The sequence below is a fragment of the Rhinatrema bivittatum genome, chromosome 7 (assembly GCF_901001135.1).
Source record: "Rhinatrema bivittatum chromosome 7, aRhiBiv1.1, whole genome shotgun sequence".
Classification (NCBI taxonomy): Eukaryota; Metazoa; Chordata; class Amphibia; order Gymnophiona; family Rhinatrematidae; genus Rhinatrema; species Rhinatrema bivittatum.
In genome coordinates this window covers 178,670,628-178,695,257 of record NC_042621.1, presented here as the reverse complement: position 1 = coordinate 178,695,257, position 24,630 = coordinate 178,670,628, and the positions used below count along the sequence as shown (strand labels likewise).

General features: G+C 42.5%; 1 protein-coding gene across 6 annotated transcripts in view; it reads left to right on the top strand.

Moving 5' to 3' along the window:
* Positions 1-24,630, top strand: part of ADK (adenosine kinase) — a 1,085,903-nt gene that overhangs the window by 791,369 nt on the left and 269,904 nt on the right. For all 6 annotated transcript variants that reach the window (XM_029609562.1, XM_029609558.1, XM_029609563.1 and 3 more), the window contains one exon: positions 8,855-8,890. In XM_029609562.1, the coding sequence (XP_029465422.1) occupies positions 8,855-8,890 (36 nt within the window). The remainder of the gene's footprint in view (positions 1-8,854; positions 8,891-24,630) is intronic.

The window sequence follows — 24,630 nt, the reverse complement described above, 5'->3', positions numbered from 1 at the left end:
GAAGCTTAGAGCAATGTTGGAGTCGCATTAACCGTGTGTATGTTTATTGCATAAGGGTATTATCTTATTTATTTTATTTATTTATTTATTTAAAGCTTTTCTATACCGGCATTCATGATACAATCATATCATGCCGGTTTACATATAACAAGGGGTGCAATAACTTTGTTCTTTTAACCAGTGTCGAGGAAGTAAAAGTTACAATATAACAAGGTTGTTGAAACTGGTAAGGAAGGAGACAGGGATAGACAAGAATTATATAATCTTTACAGAGGTAGATTATTTACATTGTGCCATAATGTCCCTTAATGGAAATTATTTACATTGTGCAGAAGTGTCTCTCAGTTGTGCAGTAAGGTCTCTCCAAGGGTATTACCGTAGGTTCTCTCCCTGCCGTAGGATCTCTCCCTGGCTATTAGACTCGGGAAAGGCTTGTTTAAATAGCCAAGTCTTGAGCCTTTTTCTAAAAGTTAATATAAAATTCTAAAAGCTTCAGGCAGTAGCCATCATTCCCGTGAGCCACCCACTCTTCATTCACGTCCTCTAGACTTTATGGATCCACAGTGTTTATCCCACGCCCCTTTGAAGTCCTTCACAGATCTGGTTTTCACCACTTCCTCCGGAAAGGCATTCCAGGCATCCACCATCCTCTCCGTGAAGAAATACTTCCTGACATTGGTTCTGAGTCTTCCTCCCTGGAGCTTCAAATCGTGACCTCTGGTTCTGCTGATTTTTTTCCGACGGAAAAGGTTTGTCGTTGTCTTTGGATCATTAAAACCTTTCAAGTATCTGAAAGTCTGTATCATGTCACCTCTTCTCCTCCTTTCCTCCAGGGTGTACATATTTAGATTCTTCAATCTCTCCTCATAAGTCATTCGATGAAGACCATTCACCCTTTTGGTCATCCTTCTCTGGACTGCCTCCATCTTGTCTCTGTCTCTTCGGAGATACGGTCTCCAGAACTGAACACAGTACTCCAGGTGAGGCCTCACCAAGGACCTGTACAAGGGGATAATCACTTCCCTTTTCCTACTCAATATCCCACTCTCTATGCAGTCCAACATTCTTCTGGCTTTAGCTATCACCTTGTCACATTGTTTCGCCGACTTCAGATCATTAGACACTATCACCCCAAGGTCTCTCTCCTGCCCCGTGTACATCAGCCTTTCTCCCCCCATCGAATACAGTTCATTCGGATTTCCACTCCCCATATGCATGACTCTGCACTTCTTAGCATTGAATCTCAGCTGCCATATCTTCAACCACTCTTCCAGCTTCCTTAAATCCCGTCTCATTCTCTCCACTCCTTCCGGCGTGTCCACTCTTTTGCAGATCTTAGTGTCATCCGCAAAAAGACAAACCTTACCTTCTATCCCATCCGTAATGTCGCTCACAAAGATATTGAACAGGACCGGTCCCAACACGGATCCTTGCGGTACACCGCTTAAAACCGCTCTCTCTTCAGAGAGAGTTCCATTTACCATCACACATTGTCTTCTGTCCGTCAACCAGTTTGCAATCCAGGCCACCACCTCGGCAGTCATTCCTAAGCTTCTCATTTTATTCACCAGTCTCCTGTGCGGGACCGTATCAAAAGCTTTGCTGAAATCCAAGTAGATGACATCGAGTGCTCTTCCTTGATCCAATTCCTTGGTTACCCAGTCAAAAAAGTCTATCAGATTTGTCTGACAGGATCTTCCCCTGGTGAATCCATGCTGCCTCTGGTCCATCAATTCTCCCGACTGTAGATAGTTCACTATTCTCTGTTTCAACATTGACTCCATTACTTTTCCCACCACTGAAGTGAGGCTAACTGGTCTGTAGTTACCAGCCTCTTCTCTGTTCCCACTCTTGTGAAGCGGGACCACCAACGCTCTTCTCCAATCACTCGGCACCACTCCCATTTCTAGGGATCTAGTGAACAGGTCACACAGCGGACCCGCCAGCACATCTCTGAGCTCCCTCAGTATCCTGGGATGAACTTCATCAGGCCCCATGGCTTTGTCCACTTTCAGTTTCTCCAGCTCTTCCCATACATTTTCTACTGTAAATGGAGTTACATCTACTCCACTCCCCTCCATTTTCTTGTTAACTAGCGAGGGTCCTTCTCCAGGGTCCTCTTTAGTGAACACAGAACTGAAGTATTCGTTTAATATTTCTGCCATTTCTTCGTCTCTCTCCACACATTGATCCTTTCCATCTTTCAGTTTCGCTATACCACTTTGAACTTTTCTCTTTTCACTGATGTATCTGAAAAATGTTTTGTCATCTCTCTTTACCTCCTTGGCCATCCTCTCTTCCGCTTGACTTTTTGCCGTCTTAATTTCTTCGTCTCCCTCAGTTCTACCAGATATTCTTCTTTGTGCTCCTCCCTTTGGGATCTTTCATATTTCTTGAACGCTGTTCATTTAGCCTTTATTTTGTCAGCCACCTCCTTTGAGAACCAAATAGGTTTCATTTTTCTTTTGCTTTTCTTTACTTTTCTAACATACAGATTAGTTGCCTTGGTAATTGCTCCTTTTAGATTGGTCCATTGTTGATACACATCTCTCTCGTTCTCCCAGCCTTTTAATTCTTCCTACAGGTACTTCCCCATTTCATCAAAGTCCGTGTTTTTGAACTGCAAAACTCGGGTCTTTGTGCTTCTTTTCCATATCCTTTTTGTGATATTAAACCATACCGTTTGATCACTGGTGCTGAGGTGAGTGCCCACCTGGACATCAGAGACATTATCTCCATTAGTGAGCACTAAGTCGAGTATAGCTCCTTCTCTCGTGGGTTCCATTACCATTTGTTTGAACAAAGCTACTTGCAGGGCATCCACTATTTCTCTACTATTATTAGATTCTGTGGATGGGATTCTCCAGTCTACAACTGACATATTAAAGTCTCCAACGATCACCACTTCTCCCTTCTTTCCTATCTTTTGGATGTCTTCAACCAGATCTCTGTCCAGCTCTTCCTTTTGGTTTGGAGGCCTGTAAACCACTCCGATAAAAATGGATGTACCATCTTTTTTTTAGGTCAGCCCATAGTGCTGCTTCATTGCCCCCATCATCCTTGCAGCTCAGTTGCTTGGATATTGTTTCTGATATAAAGAGCCACTCCTCCCCCTTTCTTATCCTCTCTGTCCTTCCTTACAGGTCAATACAGTAAAGTGTGGCCGCGGTTACCCTGCTCCTAACCCGCTTTCTACCCACTTTTCGGCCGCGTTAGTCCAACCTGCGATATACTATCCCCTTTAACCTACTCTTACGGCGTCCTTAAATCACCGGGTAACCCCTTCCGCCCGCGGCATGTATATTACATGTAAACGATCTATTCCCTCCCATACAGTAACGCGCACCCCGACTATCGCTTTTTTACCCTGCCATTTTGCCGCGCATTTAACCTGCTAACTTACCGCCTACCCTTACCCCTGCATTAGAGGTAGGGGTAAGGGTAGGCGGCAAACTTTCCCCCAGCCCCCGCTCACCTGCCCTGGCCGCGTCCATGGGTGCTGGTCTCCGGGGCAGCCCCAGTCCTCTCCCCTCCTCCCGAAGCAACGAAAGCGGAAAAAAGCGAAAAAGCAAAAAAAAACAGTTGCAAGAGAGAGAGGGGAGAGAGGATGGGCAATCCTACGCTCGGGATTGCCAGTCCTCTCTCCCCTCCTCCCGAAGCAAGGCGCGAAAAGCAGCCTTGCTTCGGGAGGAGGGGGGAGAGGGGAGAGGACTGGCAGTGTAAAGCAACGAAGCGACTTACTTTTTTTGCAGCCCCCCTCCGGAGACGGACATCGGCGAAGACGACCGCGGCTCCCCTGCCTCCAGCTGCCCGCGAAGATGGACGCCTGCACGGGCGAAAGCGGCCCCTGTGCGTGCAATTGGGCCGCTCAAGGGTGATGTCACGTCTTGAGCAACCCAATTGCACGCACAGGAGCCGCTTTCGCCCGTGCGATGCGTCCATCTTTGCGGGCAGCTGGAGGCAGAGGAGCCGCGGTCGTCTTCGCCGATGTCCGTCTCCGGAGGGGGGCTGCAAAAAAAGTAAGTCGCTTTGTTGCTTTACACTGCCAGTCCTCTCCCCCTCCTCCCGAAGCAAGGCTGCTTTTCGCGCCTTGCTTCGGGAGGAGGGGAGAGAGGACTGGCAATCCCGAGCGTAGGATTGCCCGTCCTCTCTCCCCTCTCTCTCTTGCTACTTTTTTTTTTTCGCTTTTTTTCCGCTTTCGTTGCTTGCTTTGGGAGGAGGGGAGAGAGGACTGGCAATCCTGAGCGTCGGAGAACCGTCCACTTCCTGGTACCTGTCATTTCAAATGTCATTTGAAATGACATTTGAAATGGCAGATACCAGCGTGTCCGTGAAGCGTTAGGCCAGCGCACCCAGGAAACTGTATAGCGCTCTATACAGTAAAATGGGTGCTCGGGCCTAACGCTTCACGGACGCTTCTTAGACGCAGCTTGCATTTGCAAGCTATTTACATACAGTATCGAGCGGTAGGTGAGCTGGACTGTGCGTGCGGCAACCGCGGGTGCGCCCGGCACTAATGCAGCTCTTCCTACCGCTCCTTACTGTATCGGCCTGTTAGCAAGTTATTAGCAGGTCAATATAACAATTCTTCGACTGTTCACCAGTCAGAGCTACCACAATCATGCCAACAAAGTGATCTAGCTCTGCAAATTTAAGTGACATAAGCTGCTCGACTCATGTCCCAGAATTTTCTTTATAAAGCCATTCCACAGAGGGAACGGTACTCCATAACCATGTTTTAATTTTGCACACATTCCATTTAAAATTAGTCAAGTTTTTGTCCTTTCTGAAACCTTGAATTAAAGAAACCTTGAACCTCAGTGAAATCATTGAATCCTAGTATGCTTAAATATTTTACCCTGCTTGTATATTTCCTTTTATGCTGCCTTTTTTTGCTCTGTTACTACCAAATTGATTTTCATGAAAACAAAATGTTTATGACCTAGAGTACTTTTGGGTGCTGATGAACTGAGTGCCGTGCCACATAAAGATTGTAACTTCAAGAGAGGCTGTCAGAAAGGTGGATGATTTCTTTATCAAACAAAATCTTGTCAGCATATAAATCCTCTTATCAAAACAATATGATAAAAACATAAGATACATACAGTATAAACTAAGCTGTTGCCCCCTATAACATTTCTAAAGCTATTTCTTGAATGACAGATCTTCAATATATTTGTTTGGGGGCTGGCTCAGTGGCAGTTCTGCACACTCAGTTTGACCTTAAACTAGTCCAGAAACCGTTCAGCTTTCATTTCACTGACAAGCTTTTCCCATCATACTGAGAGCCAGGGTACTACTGGTGCAATCTGGTGGCTCCCTTCTCCCTCTATGATGTGTTGCTGCCCATTGCTTCCTTGTTTGAAAACCACTGATGGGGAAAATGTTGGCAGAGAGCTCATTTTGGAAAAATGTCATGATGGAGTTCCTATAATGTATTAGCTCATGATTGCTGTATAGAAAACTTTTCAATAAAAGTCAGTCTAAAAAAAAAAAACCACAGTCAAAATTGGGTAGCTATTAATGTCTTTTTAATGCGCATCCATAGTTTTCGATCCCTATCCGACACTGAGCTCATTTTTTCTTAATAGTTACATTCGATTATCTTAATCATGTTTGAAGTGCTTATGAATTTGGGTGAAGTTTTATGCAAATGTAGAAATAATACAACCATCACCCTGAGACTTTTCCCATTGAGAGTAGGGAAGTTGTTAATCACACGCTTGTTAAGAAAACAATGTGCAAGATCTTTGAACCTTATGCTCCTCCTTGACAGTAAGGCCAGCAAATGTTATTGACTCTGTAATATAAAAGAAGGAATTCTATTGTTAGTAAATTGTCAAAGTGGCTAACCTTGCCTGCCCTCAGTTGTCAAGACCATGATTCAATTTTTCTGTCAACAGCAGCTAAAGCTAACCTGGTCGGCCTTCTGTTCCTTCAGTGAGCAGCCTGAGGAACTGTGTGCTTCAGCCTTTCACATTTTATTAACTTCAGCCTTACAGTTGTGATCGTCAACTTTCTCTCCACAAATTCTTCCTAAAATGGCATCAACATGTATTACCCACTGGGTATAGCAAGTAGTAATGTACTCGTTGAAAACTGGATGCACTTGCAACTAAACACAATGTCATGAATGTCTGTATGTCAGCTGTGGGATGCATTTGGATTATGCATTTGTTTCATACAAGGTCTGAAACAAAAAAAAATGCTTAACTTCTATTAAAATTGTTGGCTACTCCTTGAGTTTTTTTCTTTTTTGCATGTTTCTACCACCTAGAGTGATACACAATTGCTTGATATGTGTGAAATGGAAATGTGCTTTGGTTATGATATAACAGTTTTCAAATTTTATACCTTGGAATGAAAACATTGTCAAGTGTAAAATATAAATATAGGGAAAATAAGTTAGCCCTATAGCTTTGTGTTTACTGTTTTTAATTATCTATTGAAGAAGTGATTTTTTTTTTAATGGTTAGAAATCACTTTTTTTTAAAAAAAAAATCTCTTTTGGTATGGATTTCTTGATGAGCACCATATTATTCGGGAGGAGGATGTATAAAATGTTCCTCACTCTCTCCTTGCCAAGAACCCCTATCATCCAGAACTTGGATTCCTAGTAGAGAAAAATATAAAATAGAGATGTAAATTTTGGCCAAAAAGCCCCTGCAGTGCATGGGGAAGAGGGTGTGGCCTCAGACCAAAAGGTATACCGGCGGCCCGCCATCTGGTCAGCTGATCAGGGATGGCTCCAAGAGTTTCCCAGTTCCAAAAAGGAGATTTTAGGTTAGTCCTGACGACCTTATCCTGATGCATTAAGAGACCGGCAGCAATGATTTGAATGGGCAGAATCAGGCACTACAAATTACCACACTGCACTGGGATGTAAGTTCAAAACGCAAACTAGCCAAAAAGCCTCCCTCCTGGATCTGGATGACTTGGCAGCTCTGTGTCACCATGGTAGCAGTCTTCAGGAAACAGTGGTAGTAATAGGAGTGAAAATCAGCACAGGACTTCTCTTTCCACATGGGTTTCCTGTTAGCAAGGAAATACGACAAGGGGCAGGGCCTATGAGCATGCACCAGCACACAGACCCCACACTGCCATTGTGTGCAGGACCTGCCAATTAACATTACGGAAAGAGAGAGCTAGAGATGGAAGGGAGGTAAAGAGTAGAAAAAGGGTCATGGGGAGGTAGGTAGGCACTGTACTATATCTTTATATTGGTTGGGGTCCCCCTTCCCTGTTCATGGATCTTTAGTGGATCTCCATTCAGTGTTACCCTCTGAAATATTTGCTTGGGGGCCTGGAACTTGAATTTATGCCACTGGTTGAAAACGTCTGCTCTAGGTACACGCTTCTTTGTATTGTTTGTTAGACTAGAAGTTTTTAGTTATGTTTTCTGTTCACTATTTTAGTTCCAGTCTCTTCAATCTATTGATAACTCTTGGCAAAGGTAATTGGGAAAGCATATAAGACTATTTGACAGATATGTTTACTTTTTATTTTTAATTTCACTTTTAAAAAGAAGAGCAGGCTAAGGAAATACCTTGTCAGAATCTACTTATCTAAAAAGTCATTAAACACATTAAGATGATATATCTATATATATATAAAAGGATGTGAAACTATACTATTTTGCTTGACTTGGGAACTATGAACATTGATTAAAGGCTTGAAAAGGTGCTCGATTATGCCAAAACAGATTAGTCTGGGGAGTAGTTGGAGTTGGAAATTGTAATTAACAGATTCTTAATGAATCCAGGATAGGTAGCATTATTATAAGTGAATTTTATGATGCTGGTATAACTTCTGTACTAAGGTCATGTGTGATTGACTGTGAAGTATTTAAGTAACAGTACATTCTAGACCAGGCATTTAGTTGCAGTTAGCACCGTCTCTGAAGGGAGCAGAAGTCTTTATCAGATATAAAGAATTAGGTCCTAAAATTTGCCCATTCTGAATGGAATTATTCTTTTTATAAGTTAACATTTTAGTTCTTTGTGTGTGCTTTGGCATGTCTTAAGAGGACAGTTGGCCTGGCAGTTTCCTCCTGTATCTTTGCGCTGACCACTACTGGGGATACAGGGACATGAGCGTTCAATTACAGCTACCAGAATTTATGCCCATTTTTCAACCCTTCCCCCTCCTGTCATTGTAGTAGCAGTTCTTGGCCAGGGGCCACAGAGCATGACTTCTTCCAGAAAGCTGGAACATGCACTCTGAGTCGAGCCCACCAGGTGTCGCTATTGTGCAGTTACTGGGACTCCATCAGTCCAGAGGCTGTGAATGCTGCATGTGCATCACCTGCTGGAGCCCGAACTAACTCAGGAAGGAAAAGCTGGGTTTGGGAATCAGATCAATATCGTGCAAAGCACCACCAAGGGATCGCTGGGCTAAGCCAAGAGTTTTTTTCCCTTTTAAAAAAGTTATAGAAGAAATGAACATTTCCAAACTCTTTAAAATGGGTGAAAGCAGGATATTTGTAACAAATTTGACCTGTGTTCTAACCAATATGATTGTTTAAAATGAAATTGAACATTCTGTTAAACTTGTAATTAGTGATTTAGGATTCAACCATGACCTTGAATACTTCTCTGCCTTATACTCAGAGGGTGCTTTGCCGGCTTTGAGCAAGAATGAATGCATGCTCCTCCTATATTTGAATTTAAGGAGTGTTGGTACATTATATTGCTGTCTCGCTGTTTAAAAAAAAAAAAAAGCCTTTGGTAGAGTCCATACTGTGAACCTAGGCATAAGAATACTGAGATACTCATGCACCAAAAAATAAAAAAAATGTTATTTCTCCATTATGTATCATTTTTTAGCATTACTTGTTCTTTTTTCTTTATTTCAGGAAGCTGCCACTTTTGCTAGAGAGCAAGGCTTTGAGGTGAGTTAACCCACAATTGCACACTAAACAGATCCTAAAGGTTTTTTCTTGCTGATAATGAAGTTCTTTTGGACAGTGATTGATGTGCTATTATACTCTCCAAGCCTCACAGCGGTTGCCATAGTAACCTGGCAGTCGTCATGGTTTCTTTGTTCTGCCAGCTCAGTGTTATGACGCACTCCGCTAGGTCTGCACCCAACATCGCCTACAGATGTTATTTATTGAATTTTGAAAAGCCTCTTGGGAAGCCGAGAGGCTGGGCACGGTTTCAAGCTGCCTCTGCAGATATGGGACCTGTCAGTTTTCTCAGTTAAAAAGCTACCTCATTAGCTGCATTACACTCCAGAAGGATTCATTGCTGAAGCAGTGGTGATGCAAGACTAAATAGCAAAATCAAACAGTTTAACAATCTTAAACCCTGCCACATGTGGATTATTATTATGAAAATGGATTTTAGAAAGCTTGTATATAAAGCTGTTAGGAAATGATTAATTTAAATCTTACATGCAATGAAGCTTATCTGTGGGCTGTTACAAACGTAGCTTCCCTTTGCCGTATGTTTCAGACTATTTGCACTGATACTTCAGTGCTTTACAAAATGTATCCAGCTATGCCTTTTCTTATCAATGTCATTTTGTTTGTGGCAGTTGATAAAGAATTTTCTGTTGGCTGTCAGGTGAATTTGGGTAGGTATCTATTAAGGTGACTACAGATGTATAATTAATATCATCTTCTGAAATAGCACAGTTAACATAGCTTCTTACTACCTCATCTTTTCACTGCTATTAAGTAATCAACTTTGGGATGTTTTGGGAAGGAGAACGGGCTTAGTAGTACAATACTTTTACCTCTGAAAGATTTCCCCCGTGTGTACTGAATTTGATGTCATCTCCTAGTCTCTAAAATGGCAATTTTCAAAGGGATTAGGTGCCTGACTTTGTGAGTTCAGAGATTAAATATGCCCCTTTGAACTTTGGCTAGGGTTCAGCATCTAAATTCAGGCCCCGGAAAATCAGGTGGAGCCAGGGCAGGGCAAGTAAGTTTAGAACTTAGTGCTAATTTCCAGCACGAGATATCTAATTTAAGTGAGTGAATAGCAGGCCTGAGATTAGGAACCTCAGTTTTGGGCTCCTAATTTCAGCTGAAATTTAACCAAACTATTGGCTCCTAAAACTAAGACGCCTAGGCATTTAGTCCTTTGAAAACCAGCTTGCAAGTAACAAATGTTCTCATCCCAAAACAACCATACAATTTTGTACAATCAAGATTAGCTGATAGTATACCCTATGAGTGAAAATTACAAATTGTGCAATGGGAGACCCAGCTTCAAATCCCAACTCCACCACTGACTTAAGTAACTTTAGACAAGTCCTATAATATCCAAAACCACTATCTTATAATGCAAGAAGACATATTGAAATCATGAAATGTATTCTGTCCAGTGAGTAGCGACAGGACTGTGCAAAATTGAAATAAAAACTGCCTGGGAATGGTATACTAGAGTAATGCAAATATGAAACAATCTCTCTGGAGTGCATCTCTAGAGGGGGAAGTCATGGTTTCTAATCATTACCTTTCTAGATATAGTAATCATGCTTTTGGTTCTGAGCACTGCTTCTTATAATAATGAATTAATTTGTTGATCCATAGAAATAAGGGTCAGCAAACAAGATGTAGATGATACCTTTTTATTGGGCTAACATACTTCACCAGCAATTGGTTTGTTGACCCTTATTTTTACATATTCAAGCAGACTAACACGGCAACTACAATACTTTGTTGATCCAGAAAATCAGATTAAATCAAATGTCTTTTTTTTTCAATTTGTTCCCGGAGACTCTGTGAGATAGCGACAGAAAGTCAGTGGCAAAAGGGGTCTTAAGCCTCCTGTCCCAAGATTTTTCCTAAATTGCCATTCAGGGCTCTAACTTTCATCAAGTTGCTCCTTAATTGGCTCATATGCCACCCTTTCTTCTCTTTCTCAAATAGTATCAGTGTGTGTGGTGTAACAGCAGTCAATAGATTCCTCTGCAGACTTCTCCATTTATTTATTTTATTTATTTGATGAGTTTTATATACCGTTATTCGGTTGAGCCATCATAACGGTTTACAAAAGTGTATAATATCTTGTAACAGAGCATTAGAAAGAACAGTACTTAACAGATGGGTAGCAGTACATAACCATTTGAACTATTAAACAATATCAGAGAAAAAGATATCAAGTCCAGAAAGATTTAAAGAGGATAGAAGGGGAGGGAAGGCAGAAAAGGGAGGAAGGGGGTGAAATTATGCGGTAAACAATTGGGAGTTTAGTTGGAGGTCGGGATCCTAGATGATTGAAAGTCAGTGAGGAATTTGCGGAACATTATTGTTTTTTAAGTCCTTTTGAATATTTTTAGGTCGTGTTGAATTCGTAAGAATTTAGCTAGTGTATTCCACATTTTGGGTGAGGCAATTGAGAAGGCTCTTTCTCTAGTGGTTGCCAGATGAGCATCCTTGACAGGGGGGATGTTCAGGAAACCAGAGTTATTGGATCGCAGGTTTCTTGAAGGTTTTTGAGGGATTATGTTTAGTGTTTATTTTATTTTATGTTTAGCATTTATTTAAAAAGAAACAAAAACCACTTTATGTATAATTTGTAAATATTTTATAATAAGGTACTAGGTGTTTTCTGTCATTGTTTCAGGCTGTTTAGAATTGTCAGTGCATCCAGGTCAACTTGTTACAACTTATTTAGCTCATCTTGCGGTCTTCGTAGTCAAATCTGCACACACTGGCAGTAACTCCTGTGGGCAGCAATACTTGTTAACTGATAGACCATTCCTCCCTCAACAGTCATCAGACAAACCAATAAAGAGGCATCCCACGGTGCCAGTGGAAAGAGGTTGAGTTTGATCATACCTGCTTTCGATAGATTTGTCATGGGGCTAAACTTGTGCAAGGATGGTTTAAGCACCGTTGGCTTGAGGTATACTAGAAGAACTGTTTATGTAATTTACTCAGTATCTAGTTGACCCTGTCATATGCAGGGCCGGCGGAAGCACTAGGTGAACTAGGCCTGGTCCAAGGGTGCCAACCATGAGGGGGCGCGAGCCATGTGGGGCAGCGAGTGGAGATTCGGCAGGCTGCGAGCTGCGCCGAACCTGCTTGCGGCCCAGAAAACCGAGAACGAGGTAGGAGTCTGAGTTGGGGCGCGCGCAAGGCAGAACGTGCCCAAGGCACTTAATCCCCTTGCACCGGCCCTGGTCATATGAAATCAGACTCGCATTAACAATGTTTTTCATTGTTAAAGTGCATATAAATATTTTCTTGGAAAACTGGGCAGTTTATCAAAAGAAGCTTGTTTTGGCATTTGCAGAGTGAACTATGTGAGGGCGTTGTACAACAAGTTTCCTGTGGATATGAGTCCCATCCTTAAAGAGCGTATAGTTTAATTTTTCTAATTGTGGGGACCCCCTTGTCGCACACTAAATGGCCATAGTTTCCTGTCCATCCCCCAGATTCGGAGGCCCAGGCACTGAAGACCTGTGAGCATCCTTCTAAGGAAAAAGGGGCTACAGTGACATTACTCACTCCAGAGGAGAATGTTCGATGGTGTGGGAGGTTTTTTTTTCATCCTTTCGGTTGATGAGGAGGTTTATGCCACCCCTCTTCATTTGGGTCTGCGGCTATATTAGTTCAGTCCTGAGTTTTTTAACATCAGACCTTTCCTTCTGAGAAGCCAGAGACATCAGGAAGAAGGAGAAAACTCGCAGAGGCCTCTCCATCCTAAGGGACCAGACACAGGCTGGGTATCAGAGACCAGGTACTCAGGTTGGATTTTTCTGTGCCTAAGGAAACACTGCACAGAATAGGACTTATTCGCCAGTGGCTGGGACTCTTACGCACTCAGTCCAGGAGTGGTTAGATAAATGACCAGGAACCTGAGCTCAGCAACATCTAAACAGAAGTGTATACTCACTAAGGGGTGGATTTTAAAAGGGCCGCGCGCGTAAATCCGGAAGGATTTACGCGCGCAGGGCCCTCGTGCGCCGGCGCCCGTAAGTCCCGGGGCTTTCGAAAGGGGCGGTGGAGGGGGAGTGTCCGGGGCGTCCCCGAAACGACGCGGCGTTTCGGGGGCGTTTCGGGGGGTGTGGCGCCGGCCCGGGGGCATGGTCGAGGCCTCCGGACCAGCCCCCGGGGACCGGAGGACGGAGCGGGGCTGCCAGCGACACGCCGCAAAAGTTACGCCTGCTGCAGGCGTAACTTTGCCGACAAAGGTAAGGGGGGGGTTGGTTAGGTAGGGGAAGGGAGGGGAAGGTGGGGGGAGGGCGAAGAAAAGTTCCCTCCGAGGCCTCTCCGAAATCGGAGCGGCCTCGGAGGGAACAGGCAGCGCGCGCTGGGCTCGGCGCCGACCCCCGATTATAAAATCCAGCGTACTTTTTAAGATCTACCTCTAACAGCTGTAACTTCATACTGTTTTGGATTTAATTGGACACTGAGTTCTAGTTTTGAAAGAATCAGTAAAGTTTTCTTTTGAACACCCAGTACTGTCGCATCTGTGTCCCCCCTGCATCCTAGCTCTACTGAACATCTGTAAAGAGTTAGAGTTACACACACTGAAAGGAAAGGAACCACACCACTGCCTGGGCCAAGAAGGACTGCCTTCACCCCCACACCTTGGGTACACTCAGCAGGGCATCGATAACTAGTGGAGACAGCCCCGGAAAACAAAATATTTTTGGGAATGTTCAGTCTCCATGGAAAAAGGGTTACATTATCATAGATCCAAAGAGGGAGGCTCTTTTGCTGAAATGTTAACCTCTCATTCCTGGTCAAATTTATTTTGTATATCTTCAGCTAAAGAATTTAAATGTGCTTGGTTTAAATTCAGCCTCACTGACAAATTGCTTTTGCTGCTGTCTGCTAACCACCATAGTATTAACCTTTCCATTAGCTCTTGCTTAGAGATTCCAGTCTAGTCTCTTGTGAACATCCTAAATCTTCCACTGTTGATTACAGCCTATTGGCAAAGGTTACCATCTTAATCTTTTTGCTTTTCTGTTTAACAACCAAACTAACACGGGAGTCTTGTTGACAAATGATGTGAGTGGTTTGATAAGTGTGCTATGCTGGTTAACTAAGTTGCCAACTAGACTTGCTTTCTTATATTTTTAAAGCAGCAGTACCAGATATGTCCTCTCTTTCTGGGCTCAGTTTTTATTTTATCTTTTTCTGCCATATTTTGTCTCATACTGTAAACATTTTGGGATGTGTGCATATTTGTTATGACCGCATCGCTGTTTTGAAAAATAGTGTCATTCATGTCCATGATTCAGCTGTTCATACAATGCTCATAAAGGTAGATTTTAAAAGCCTTGCACACGCAGAATTCGGCCATTTGCACGCGTAAGGGCTCAGTCTGATCCTCTATATATGAGGTATTGTAAGGGGGCATGTTGATTCGGGGTGAGTTTTCGGGAAGTGGGTTGGAGTTAGGGGGATGTTTTTACAGACACATTCAGAGGTATCCATTGTAAAATTGACCTCATTAAAGAATTTTTGACCTTATAAGACAGAGCTTTCCAAACTTTTCATGTTGGTGACACACTTTTTAGACAAACATAATTTTGTGACATGGTAATTCAGTCTACTAGCAAACCAGAGGTTAAAGGTTAAATGAACGAAATGTATTTCGACAATTTATGTATGTTTCCTTAAATATATACATAATAAAATGTTTCACGACACAACCTATCTTGTGAAAACCTTTCATTTATATTAAAAAAATATATAATATTCCAAGATTGTTATTGTTATAATTTATGAGTAACAATAATAAAACAAAGTGTTTGTGTTATTCAATTTACCTCTTTAATGAGATATGAACTTGATGGGATGAACACAGCTTTTGAATATTTGGTGGTGTTAAAAATGTCCAAAGGGTCTTCTGCGTAATTTAAAAAAGCTGGCCAATTTCACACTATAAAATTATTTGATAGCCTCATTCAACCTCCAGTTCTGTAACTCCTCTGTGCATCCATTGAAATTCCCCCAAACAATGGAGCTTGGATGTTTCCCTTACAGCTCATCATACTAAAAGATATTTTCAAATTCTTGTGTCACCCTCACAGTAACAGCAGCACAAACACCTTCCACTGCCAGGCACATTGTGAACTAACACAAAACCCCGCAAAAAAGACACTCAAAATCTATACTGCAATCCCATTGTAACATAACAGTAATAACACCAAGGACTCAAACAACAATAACCCTACCTGTGAAAAAGCAAGGGTAAATATTACACTGGATCCTAGAATACCAATACACCACCTATTGAGGAAACAAAACAAACCAGATTGCTATAGATCCTATGCTAGCAGAATTTTCATCATGGTCACACACACAGAGCAGAGACAGACCCTCACCAAATACAAGATACAAATAAAGGAGCACAAATTAGACAAAAACTGAAATGGAAACCCCAAGAAGCCAGATTCTGTGTATTACAGAAAAACAGAAACCACCATTCCTCATAAACAAATAAAATCAAGAAACATAAAGCATCAGTTATAATAGTAAAACCATACTAACTAAAAGAATATTTTAAAACTACTGATAAATAGAATTTCTATTAATTAAAATCATATACATTTTTTTACAATTTCCCAACACCAATAAAATATTTCAAAACAGCACATATATCAAATAACAACCCCATAATTAAAAACTAATAGGATTTTAAAAAGCTCCTGCTGTCCATACGTGGGAGCTCTTGATTTCCAGTCAACCTGATATTGTCAAGGATTAGGAGGTTATCCTCTCTCTCTCACACATACTCACATGTCCATTCTCTCTCACACATACACTGTCACATACATACACATTCATGTTCTTATACCCACCATAACCTCTTGCTCTCACAGACACTGACACACTCTCAGGCTCTAAGACACTCTCTCCCCCTCCCCCACACACCATACCCCCCACACAAACTCTTACTCCCCTGGATTTTCTCATACACACTCATGCTCTCACTCTCTCTGGCTCCCTCACATACACACAAACACACTGACCCAGGCAAGCTCCCAGTCATTCTCACACACTGAAACTGACCCCCAGGCAGACTCCCATTCATTTTCACTCCACTCCCTCACCATCCCCCCGGCATGCACACATTCATTCTCACACACACAGACCCCCAGGCAGGCAGGCACACATTCATTCTCACACACACACACACACACACACACATACACCACACACAGGCAGGCACCTATCTCACACATACAAATGCCAGGAAGTCAGCCATTCATTCTCATACACAGACCCACCCTCAGGCAGGCACCCATGCATTCACACACATACACCCCCCAGGCAGACTCCCATTCATACACATGCACACTAAAGGCAGACCCCCTCTCTTTCTTTTGCCAGCAACCTCGGAACCTCTCTCATTCCTCTGCTGCCACTGTCACTGATGCCGCATGGCTATTGGGGAGGCACTGATTGCTGCTACTGGCACTGAAGTCCATTCTGCTGCCGCCTCTGTGCAGGCCCCCCAGCGGGTTTCCACTTTTCCATGCTGATTCGTACATTGTGAGATCCGCATAGAGAAAGTGCTACTCTTGCACATTACCAAAGATTACATGTGCCAATCAGTAAAAGTAATTTTTTTTTTTTTTTTTACCTTTGCTGTCTGATCTTAGTTTTCTAATCGGTTTGGTCACGGGCTTTTTTTGGTCCACCTCCCTTTCTTATTTTTTTGCTAATTCCTTTCATATTGTCTTTTTTTCTATTTCTTTTCTCTCCATCTATCTTCTTCCCTCAAACACACACAGGCTCTCATTCTCACATGCTCTCTCTCATACAGTCATTCATACAGGCTCTCACTGTCACATGCTGTCTCTCTCTCTCTCACACACACACACAGGCTCTAACATGCTGTCTCTGCAAACATTCAGGTCCTCGCTCCCACACACAATCTCTCAACTCATCTCATACACGCACACAATCTCTCAACTCATCTCATACACACACTCTACGGGCCCTCAGTCTCTCTTACCTCTGGGCCTCCTCTTCACGGGTCACTGCAGGATGGGCTCTGTAGAGGCCTTGTTCTTCTCGGGCCGATCCGCGGCGGCCCTGATCTTCTCGGGCCAATCCACGGTGGGGACCCTGCTACCGGACCTCCTCCTCTTCTCAGCCCGCTGCAACAACGCTGCTCCTCTTCTGCACGTGGCTGATGCTCCTCTTCCTTCCTGCCCGTGCGGCTCCGGCAACATTTTTCTTCCGGGGCCGCGTGGGCAGGAAGGAGGAGCACCTGCACGTTTAGACGTGACCTTTTTCTTCGGGCCGTGGTGACGTGAGCTCCACCACGGCCCTGCCGATCTTCCTGCTGTGTGTCTCTGGCACAGCACAGTGATACTTCACTACTCAGCCGCCAGTGGGGTGAGGTCCACTGGCGGCCACATTGGCTCCCTCTGACCTCTCCTCAGTATACCACGTCATGTGCACAGGGCTTGCACGACACACCGGCACAGTGCAGGCGACACACTAAAGTGTCATGACACACACTTTGGAAAGCTCTGGTCTAGCCAGTCCGGGGATGCCGGAGGACTTCAGCAGAAGGACGCCATGGCAGCCAATCTTCCCGCGGGCGAAGAGGGAGGCGCCAAAGAGGTAAGGAGAGCGGAGAGAGGGCGTCGGGAACCGACGGACACAACAGTAAGAAAACTAATGTGTAAAGGTAGGCAACTCCAGTCCTTGAGTCACAAATTGATCTCGTTTCATGCCAACTAAAATACGCAAATTAACTTAGACATAGCGAAGTCCATATTCAGTGGGCTGGTTAGTGAACAAGTTATCTGGCTAAAGGCAACTAGAAAACTTATTTATTTATTTTACTTATTTAGATGTTTATATTCCGCTTTTCAGCACTTCAAAGTATACATCAAGTGGATTACATTCAGATAATATAGATATTTCCCTATCCCCATAGGGCTTGCAATCTAATTTTGTACCTGAGGCAACGGAGGGTAAAGTGACTTGCCCAAGGTCACAAGGAGTGACAGCAGGATTTGAATGCTGGTTTCTCTGGGTTGTAGCCCGCTACTCCTCCACTTGTGCCATATGTTCAGAGGGATATATATTTACTGTTGTGCTGACCCAGAATATGAATGCTGTCCCAGTATGTGAATGTTGACCATGAATATGCATACAGATTTTGTATACCGTTATGATCTTAAGAACATGCCATACTGGGCCAGACCAAGGGTCCATCAAGCCCAGCATCCTGTTTCCAACAATGGCCAATCCAGGCCATAAGAACCTGGCAAGTACCCAAAAGCTATTTCATGTTACCGTTGCTACTAATAGCAGTGGCTATTTTCTAAGTCAACTTAATTAATAGCAGGTAATGGACTTCTCCCCCAAGAACTTATCCAATCCTTTTTTAAACACAGCTTTCTTTGGAACGATGGTATATAAAACCCCTAAATAAATAAATGTTTTGCTGAATCTGCCAGCCTAAAGTATCTGGCTAAATATAGCTGGATAACTACAAAAACCTGACTGACTGTGTTTAAATATAGCCGGGTAAAATCTTTTTAGTTATTTGGACTTTTGTGGACAGATAACATGCTACTTAAGCAGATATCTTTAAAAGATATCCAGCTAACACTTGGGCCAATACAGTAAAAATCGTGGGAGAGCGGGCCTCCTGGCGCACGCACAGGCCACTCTCCTGTGCACGTGATTCAGTAAATTAATTTATTTAAATTAGGGCCTGCAGTAAAAAGAAGCGCTAGGGATACTAGTACGTCCCAAGCGCCTCTTTTTGGACAGGAGCGCAGCGGCTGTCAGCGAGTTTAACAGCCGACGCTCAATTTTGCTGGCGTCGGTTCTCAAACCTGCTGACAGCCACGGGTTCGGAAACCGGACGCCGGCAAAATTGAGTGTCCAGTTTTCAATCCGTGAGCCGCGGGTCCATTTTAAATTTTTTTTTTTTTAATTTTTAACTATTTGTACCGTTTGGGACCTCCGACTTATTATCGCCATGATATTAAGTCGAAGGGTGTACAGAAAAGCAGTTTTTACTGCTTTTCTGTCCACTTTCCCGGTGCCGAGAGAAATTAATGCCTACGTTTGGGTAGGCGCTAATTTCTTAAAGTAAAATGTGCGGCTTGGCCGCACATTTTACTTTCTGAATCGTGCGGGCATAACTAATAGGGCCATCAACATGCATTTGCATGTTGCGGGCGCTATTAGTTTCGGGGGGGTTGGACGTGCATTTTCGGCGCGCTATTACCCCTTACTGAATAAGGGGTAAAGCTAACGTGTCACTCATGTCCTCTGGGCGGGTAACAGTGAGCGCACTGTACTGTATCGGCCTGACTGTCATCATCCAGCAAGATAAAGCATCAACAGGGCAATCCCCTCCCTTCCCTCCCCCCCCCCAAAGCATAATACTAAGGACCTGTTAGGCTATACTGTCCTAGCCCCCTCCCCCATCTCGATTTTCACATACAAACATGATTGGACTGCTCCCCCCCCCCCCCCCCCCCCCACAAGGAAGAATATTGGCATCTGCCCCCCAATACTTTTTGTATCCAAGCCAGGAGAAAGGGACCCTCTGTTCTGCTCCCTGCATCTCCAGTGTCCTCTATTCTTTGTCAAATTTGAAGGGTAAATAAATGTCCCCTATTTACCTGTTGCACTCCACTTATGATTTTATAAACCTTTGTCATATCTGCTATTTATCTCTTTTCTCCAAGGACAAGCAGGATGGTAGTCCTCACACATGGGTGGTGACCTAGGATGGAGCCTGGCATGGAAAACATTTGTCAAAGTTTCTAGAACTTTGTCAGACACACTGAGCATGCCCACCATGCCACTAACCACCTGTCCATGCAGGGTCCCTCTTCAATCTATATTTTTCTGCGAAACTAAAGCCTTGCGGCTGTGAAGCCCGAGCTTTTTCTGTGATAAATTCTCTTTTTCTTCCTTCCCAAGCCCTGTCTGGTCCCTCTGCGCATTTTTCTGAGGCTTTTCTCTTGGTATCGGTAAATATTTTGGTATTTTGCGGTTGGTTACCGACTGTGTCATCTCCCAGTATCCTCCGTTTATTGACCGTGCTGTGAGCATAGAGCTGAGGATGCTCTTGGATGGCAGGTATTCCAGGGCTCAATGCTAGCAGACAAGATTGCCTGCTATCAACTTTATATGGGCCAGGAGCCTCTGGAAAAAGTCCAAGAATTGGGGGAATGCCTTCCGCAAAAATTTCAGGGTAAGTTTCAGAGGATAGTTCTGGACTGTGATAAACACAAGGTCCGCTCGTTGTATGACGTGTTTGAGACAGCTATGAGGGTGACAGCAGCAGGCATTGGGTCTACCACTACCGCTTGCAAATTGATCTCACTGATTGCTCCTTTTTCCAGATCATTTAGGAATATATTCAGCAGCACAAGTACAGATCCCTGGTTAGTTCACTATTTTTACCTTTTGCTATTGGGAAAACTGATCATTTCATCCTACTGTGTCTTTAAATCAGATTACTAAGTCACAGTAGAACATCATTTCTTACCTCATGTCTTATTTTTAAATTTTAAACTAGTTTATTGAAACTAAACAAACAATAAATACAGCAAAGAACACAATAACACATTAACAAAATGCTAAAATAAAGGGAATCTGACCAAAAGATAAAACACCCTACAAGAAAAGAAAAAGAAAAAACTGGTCAGCTGTGCAGATCTAAAAAAAAAAAAAAAAAAAGAAGAAAAAGGCAAAATAAATATTTCAGGTCCTCATAATCAAGAGTAAATCCAGATAATAAAATGACATTATTCAGAGTTTAAATGTTACAAATCCAAAACTTATTTCCAGGGTCTTATTTCCAGGGTCTTGGTGGATCAGAAGGGGACCCCTGTCCCCTTCTGATCCACCAAGTCCAAAAAAAGTTTTCAAATCTCTGAAACATCAGGGTAAAAATCTCTAACTTACTGTACCAAATATTCCATAGAGTAAATATGCCATAAGTTTTGGAACCTTATTGATAGAGATGGTTTAGAAAGGGAATTCCAAAAAAAAGGATAAGGTATCACCCTGCACTTAACATATAGACCACCAATGAAGGGTGAATAATAGAATGCATAGTGTAAGTATTTTAGTTATGACCCATTAATATCAATGCTAGATCCAATGGAAGCATCTCTTTAGTCATGCAGTGAATCCATGACCAAAAAATTACAATAAAGGGACACACCTACCAGATGTGCAAAAAGTGCCCTTTTCCCACAAACCTTCCAACAGAGGGTCCTCGTACATCCCATTTTAAATATCTGTATTTTCCTGAAAAGAAATGCTGATCAAGTTCCTGTTGTTCATCCTAAGAAATATGTCCAACCAGTTTTCTTTATTGATCATACAACCAAGATATCTGGTACAGAAACCCCTACCTCTATGCACATCTTATAGATGATATAATTTAAACTTTTATTACCAGGAGCATTTTGACCATTTTTGTAAGAGCCCAACCTTTGAGCTATAAATATAGAAAGACAGGAATATTAATGAATTGAAACCTCTCTTGAATATTTTCAATAGAAACAATTAAATCATCATTAAAGAGCTGACCCACTCTTTGAAGATCATTAAGAGTCTACATTGAGAAGCTGGCTTCAATAAAATGGTCAGAAAAATCAGTATTATTCCAAAGGGATGAGAGAGGAGAGGGAAAAGGCATTAACCATTTACTAGCTAAGACCTTGTACCAAACATCCAATATTAAGGAAATAAATATAGCAACATAGTAATGACTACAGATAAAGACCAATGGTCTATCCAGTCTGGCCAGCAAGCTGCTTATGATTGTAATTGCTGCTCCAGTTGAGTTACCGTCATGGTAGTAACCAGCACTCCATGATGGTTACCCCCATGCACCCCTCTCTTCATTTCCAGCCTCTAGGGATCCGCAGTGCTTTTACCATGCTCTTTTGAGTTTATTTACTGATTTTATTCTGACCACTTCTTCCGAGAGGGCATTCCAGGCATCTACCATACTCTGCATGAAGACATATTTTCTGATGTTGGGTCTGAATTGTCCTTCCTGAAATTTCATGTCATGCCCCTTAGCTCTACAGCTTCCTTTCCATCAGAAAAGGCTCTAAGTTTGTGCATCATTAAAACTTTTCAGGAATCTGAAGGTCTACCCTGCACCTCCTCTCTTCCAAGATATACAGTATATACATTTTGCTCCTTCAGCCTCTCCTCATGTCTTCTGTTACAGACCCCCCACATCATTTTGGGCACCCTTTTCTGGACTGCCTCCATCCTGTCTCTGTTCTTTTTGCGATAAGGATCCAGAACTAAATACTCCAGGTAAGGCCTTACCAAGGACCTGTATAAAGGGCATTATCACTTCTTTTTTCTTACTGGTTATTCCTCTCTATGTGCAGCCAAGTATCCTTCTGACCTTAGCCATTGTCTGGTCACATTGCTTCGCTGCCTTCAGATCACCGGACACTATTACCCCAAGGTCCCTCTCCTGAACCATGCACAATAGTCTTTTGCCTCCAAGTATATAGCTCTTTTGGATTTCTACACCCCAGAGGCATGGCTCTGCACTTCTTGGCATTGAATTCCAGCTGCTAAATCTTCGACCACTCTTCAAGCTTTCATAAATCATTTTTCATTCTCTATACTCCTTCAGGCATGTCAACTCTGTTGCAGATCTTAGTATCATCCTTCTGTCCCTTCCACTGTATCGCTCAAGAAAATATTGAACAGACTGGTCCAAAAAACTATCCTTGTGGCCCTCCAGTTAACACCGTTCTTGCTTCAGAGTAAGTTCCATTTACCATTATACACTGTCTACTGTCAGACAACCAGTTTGTAATGATGATATATTAAACAAAAATCAGTTTCCTCAGTTTGTGATTCCCATAAATATATATGGAAAAACTTTTGTCATAAGCTAATTATCTTTCCAAAGGGATCCACTGCTTATCAGGTAATTAGTGCATCCAATAAACAACTCTCTTAAGAACATAAGAACATAAGAAAATGCCATACTGGGTCAGACCAAGGGTCCATCAAGCCCAGCATCCTGTTTCCAACAGTGGCCAATCCAGGCCATAAGAACCTGGCAAGTACCCAAAAACTAAGTCTATTCCATGTAACCATTGCTAATGGCAGTGGCTATTCTCTACGTGAACTTAATAGCAGGTAATGGACTTCTCCAAGAACTTATCCAATCCTTTTTTAAACACAGCTATACTAACTGCACGAACCACATTCTCTGGCAACAAATTCCAGAGTTTAATTGTGCGTTGAGTAAAAAAGAACTTTCTCCGATTAGTTTTAAATGTGCCCCATGCTAACTTCATGGAGTGCCCCCTAGTCTTTCTACTATCCGAAAGAGTAAATAACCGATTCACATCTACCCGTTCTAGACCTCTCATGATTTTAAACACCTCTATCATATCCCCCCTCAGTCGTCTCTTCTCCAAGCTGAAAAGTCCTAACCTCTTTAGTCTTTCCTCATAGGGGAGTTGTTCCATTCCCCTTATCATTTTGGTAGCCCTTCTCTGTACCTTCTCCATCGCAATTATATCTTTTTTGAGATGCGGTGACCAAAATTGTACACAGTATTCAAGGTGCGGTCTCACCATGGAGCGATACAGAGGCATTATGACATTTTCTGTTTTATTCATCATTCCTTTTCTAATAATTCCCAACATTCTGTTTGCTTTTTTGTCTGCCGCAACACACTGCACCGTCGATTTCAATGTGTTATCCACTATGACACCTAGATCTCTTTCTTGGGTTGTAGCACCTAATATGGAACCCAACATTGTGTAATTATAGCATGGGTTATTTTTCCCTATATGCATCACCTTGCACTTATCCACATTAAATTTCATCTGCCATTTGGATGCCCAATTTTCCAGTCTCACAAGGTCTTCCTGCAATTTATCACAATCTGCTTGTGATTTAACTACTCTGAACAATTTTGTGTCATCTGCAAATTTGATTATCTCACTCGTCGTATTTCTTTCCAGATCATTTATAAATATATTGAACAGTAAGGGTCCCAATACAGATCCCTGAGGCACTCCACTGTCCACTCCCTTCCACTGAGAAAATGTCCCATTCAATCCTACTCTCTGTTTCCTGTCTTTTAGCCAGTTTGCAATCCACGAAAGGACATCGCCACCTATCCCATGACTTTTTACTTTTCCTAGAAGCCTCTCATGAGGAACTTTGTCAAACGCCTTCTGAAAATCCAAGTATACTATATCTACCGGTTCACCTTTATCCACATGTTTATTAACTCCTTCAAAAAAGTGAAGCAGATTTGTGAGGCAAGACTTGCCCTGGGTAAAGCCATGCTGACTTTGTTCCATTAAACCATGTCTTTCTATATGTTCTGTGATTTTGATGTTTAGAACACTTTCCACTATTTTTCCTGGCACTGAAGTCAGGCTAACCGGTCTGTAGTTTCCCGGATCGCCCCTGGAGCCCTTTTTAAATATTGGGGTATTTAAGATAGTATTTTTAAACATTGTTCATGCATGTTGCATACTCTTTACCTTTGTAGCTGCAGCTTTCAGTTTTTCTTTTTAACTATTTTCCTCATTTTATCAAAGTTTTCCTTTTTAAAGTTTAGTGCTAGAGCCATAAATGTATTTACTGTCCTCCTTCCTGTCATTAATTCAAATGTAATCATGTTATGATCACTATTGCCAAGCAGCCCTACC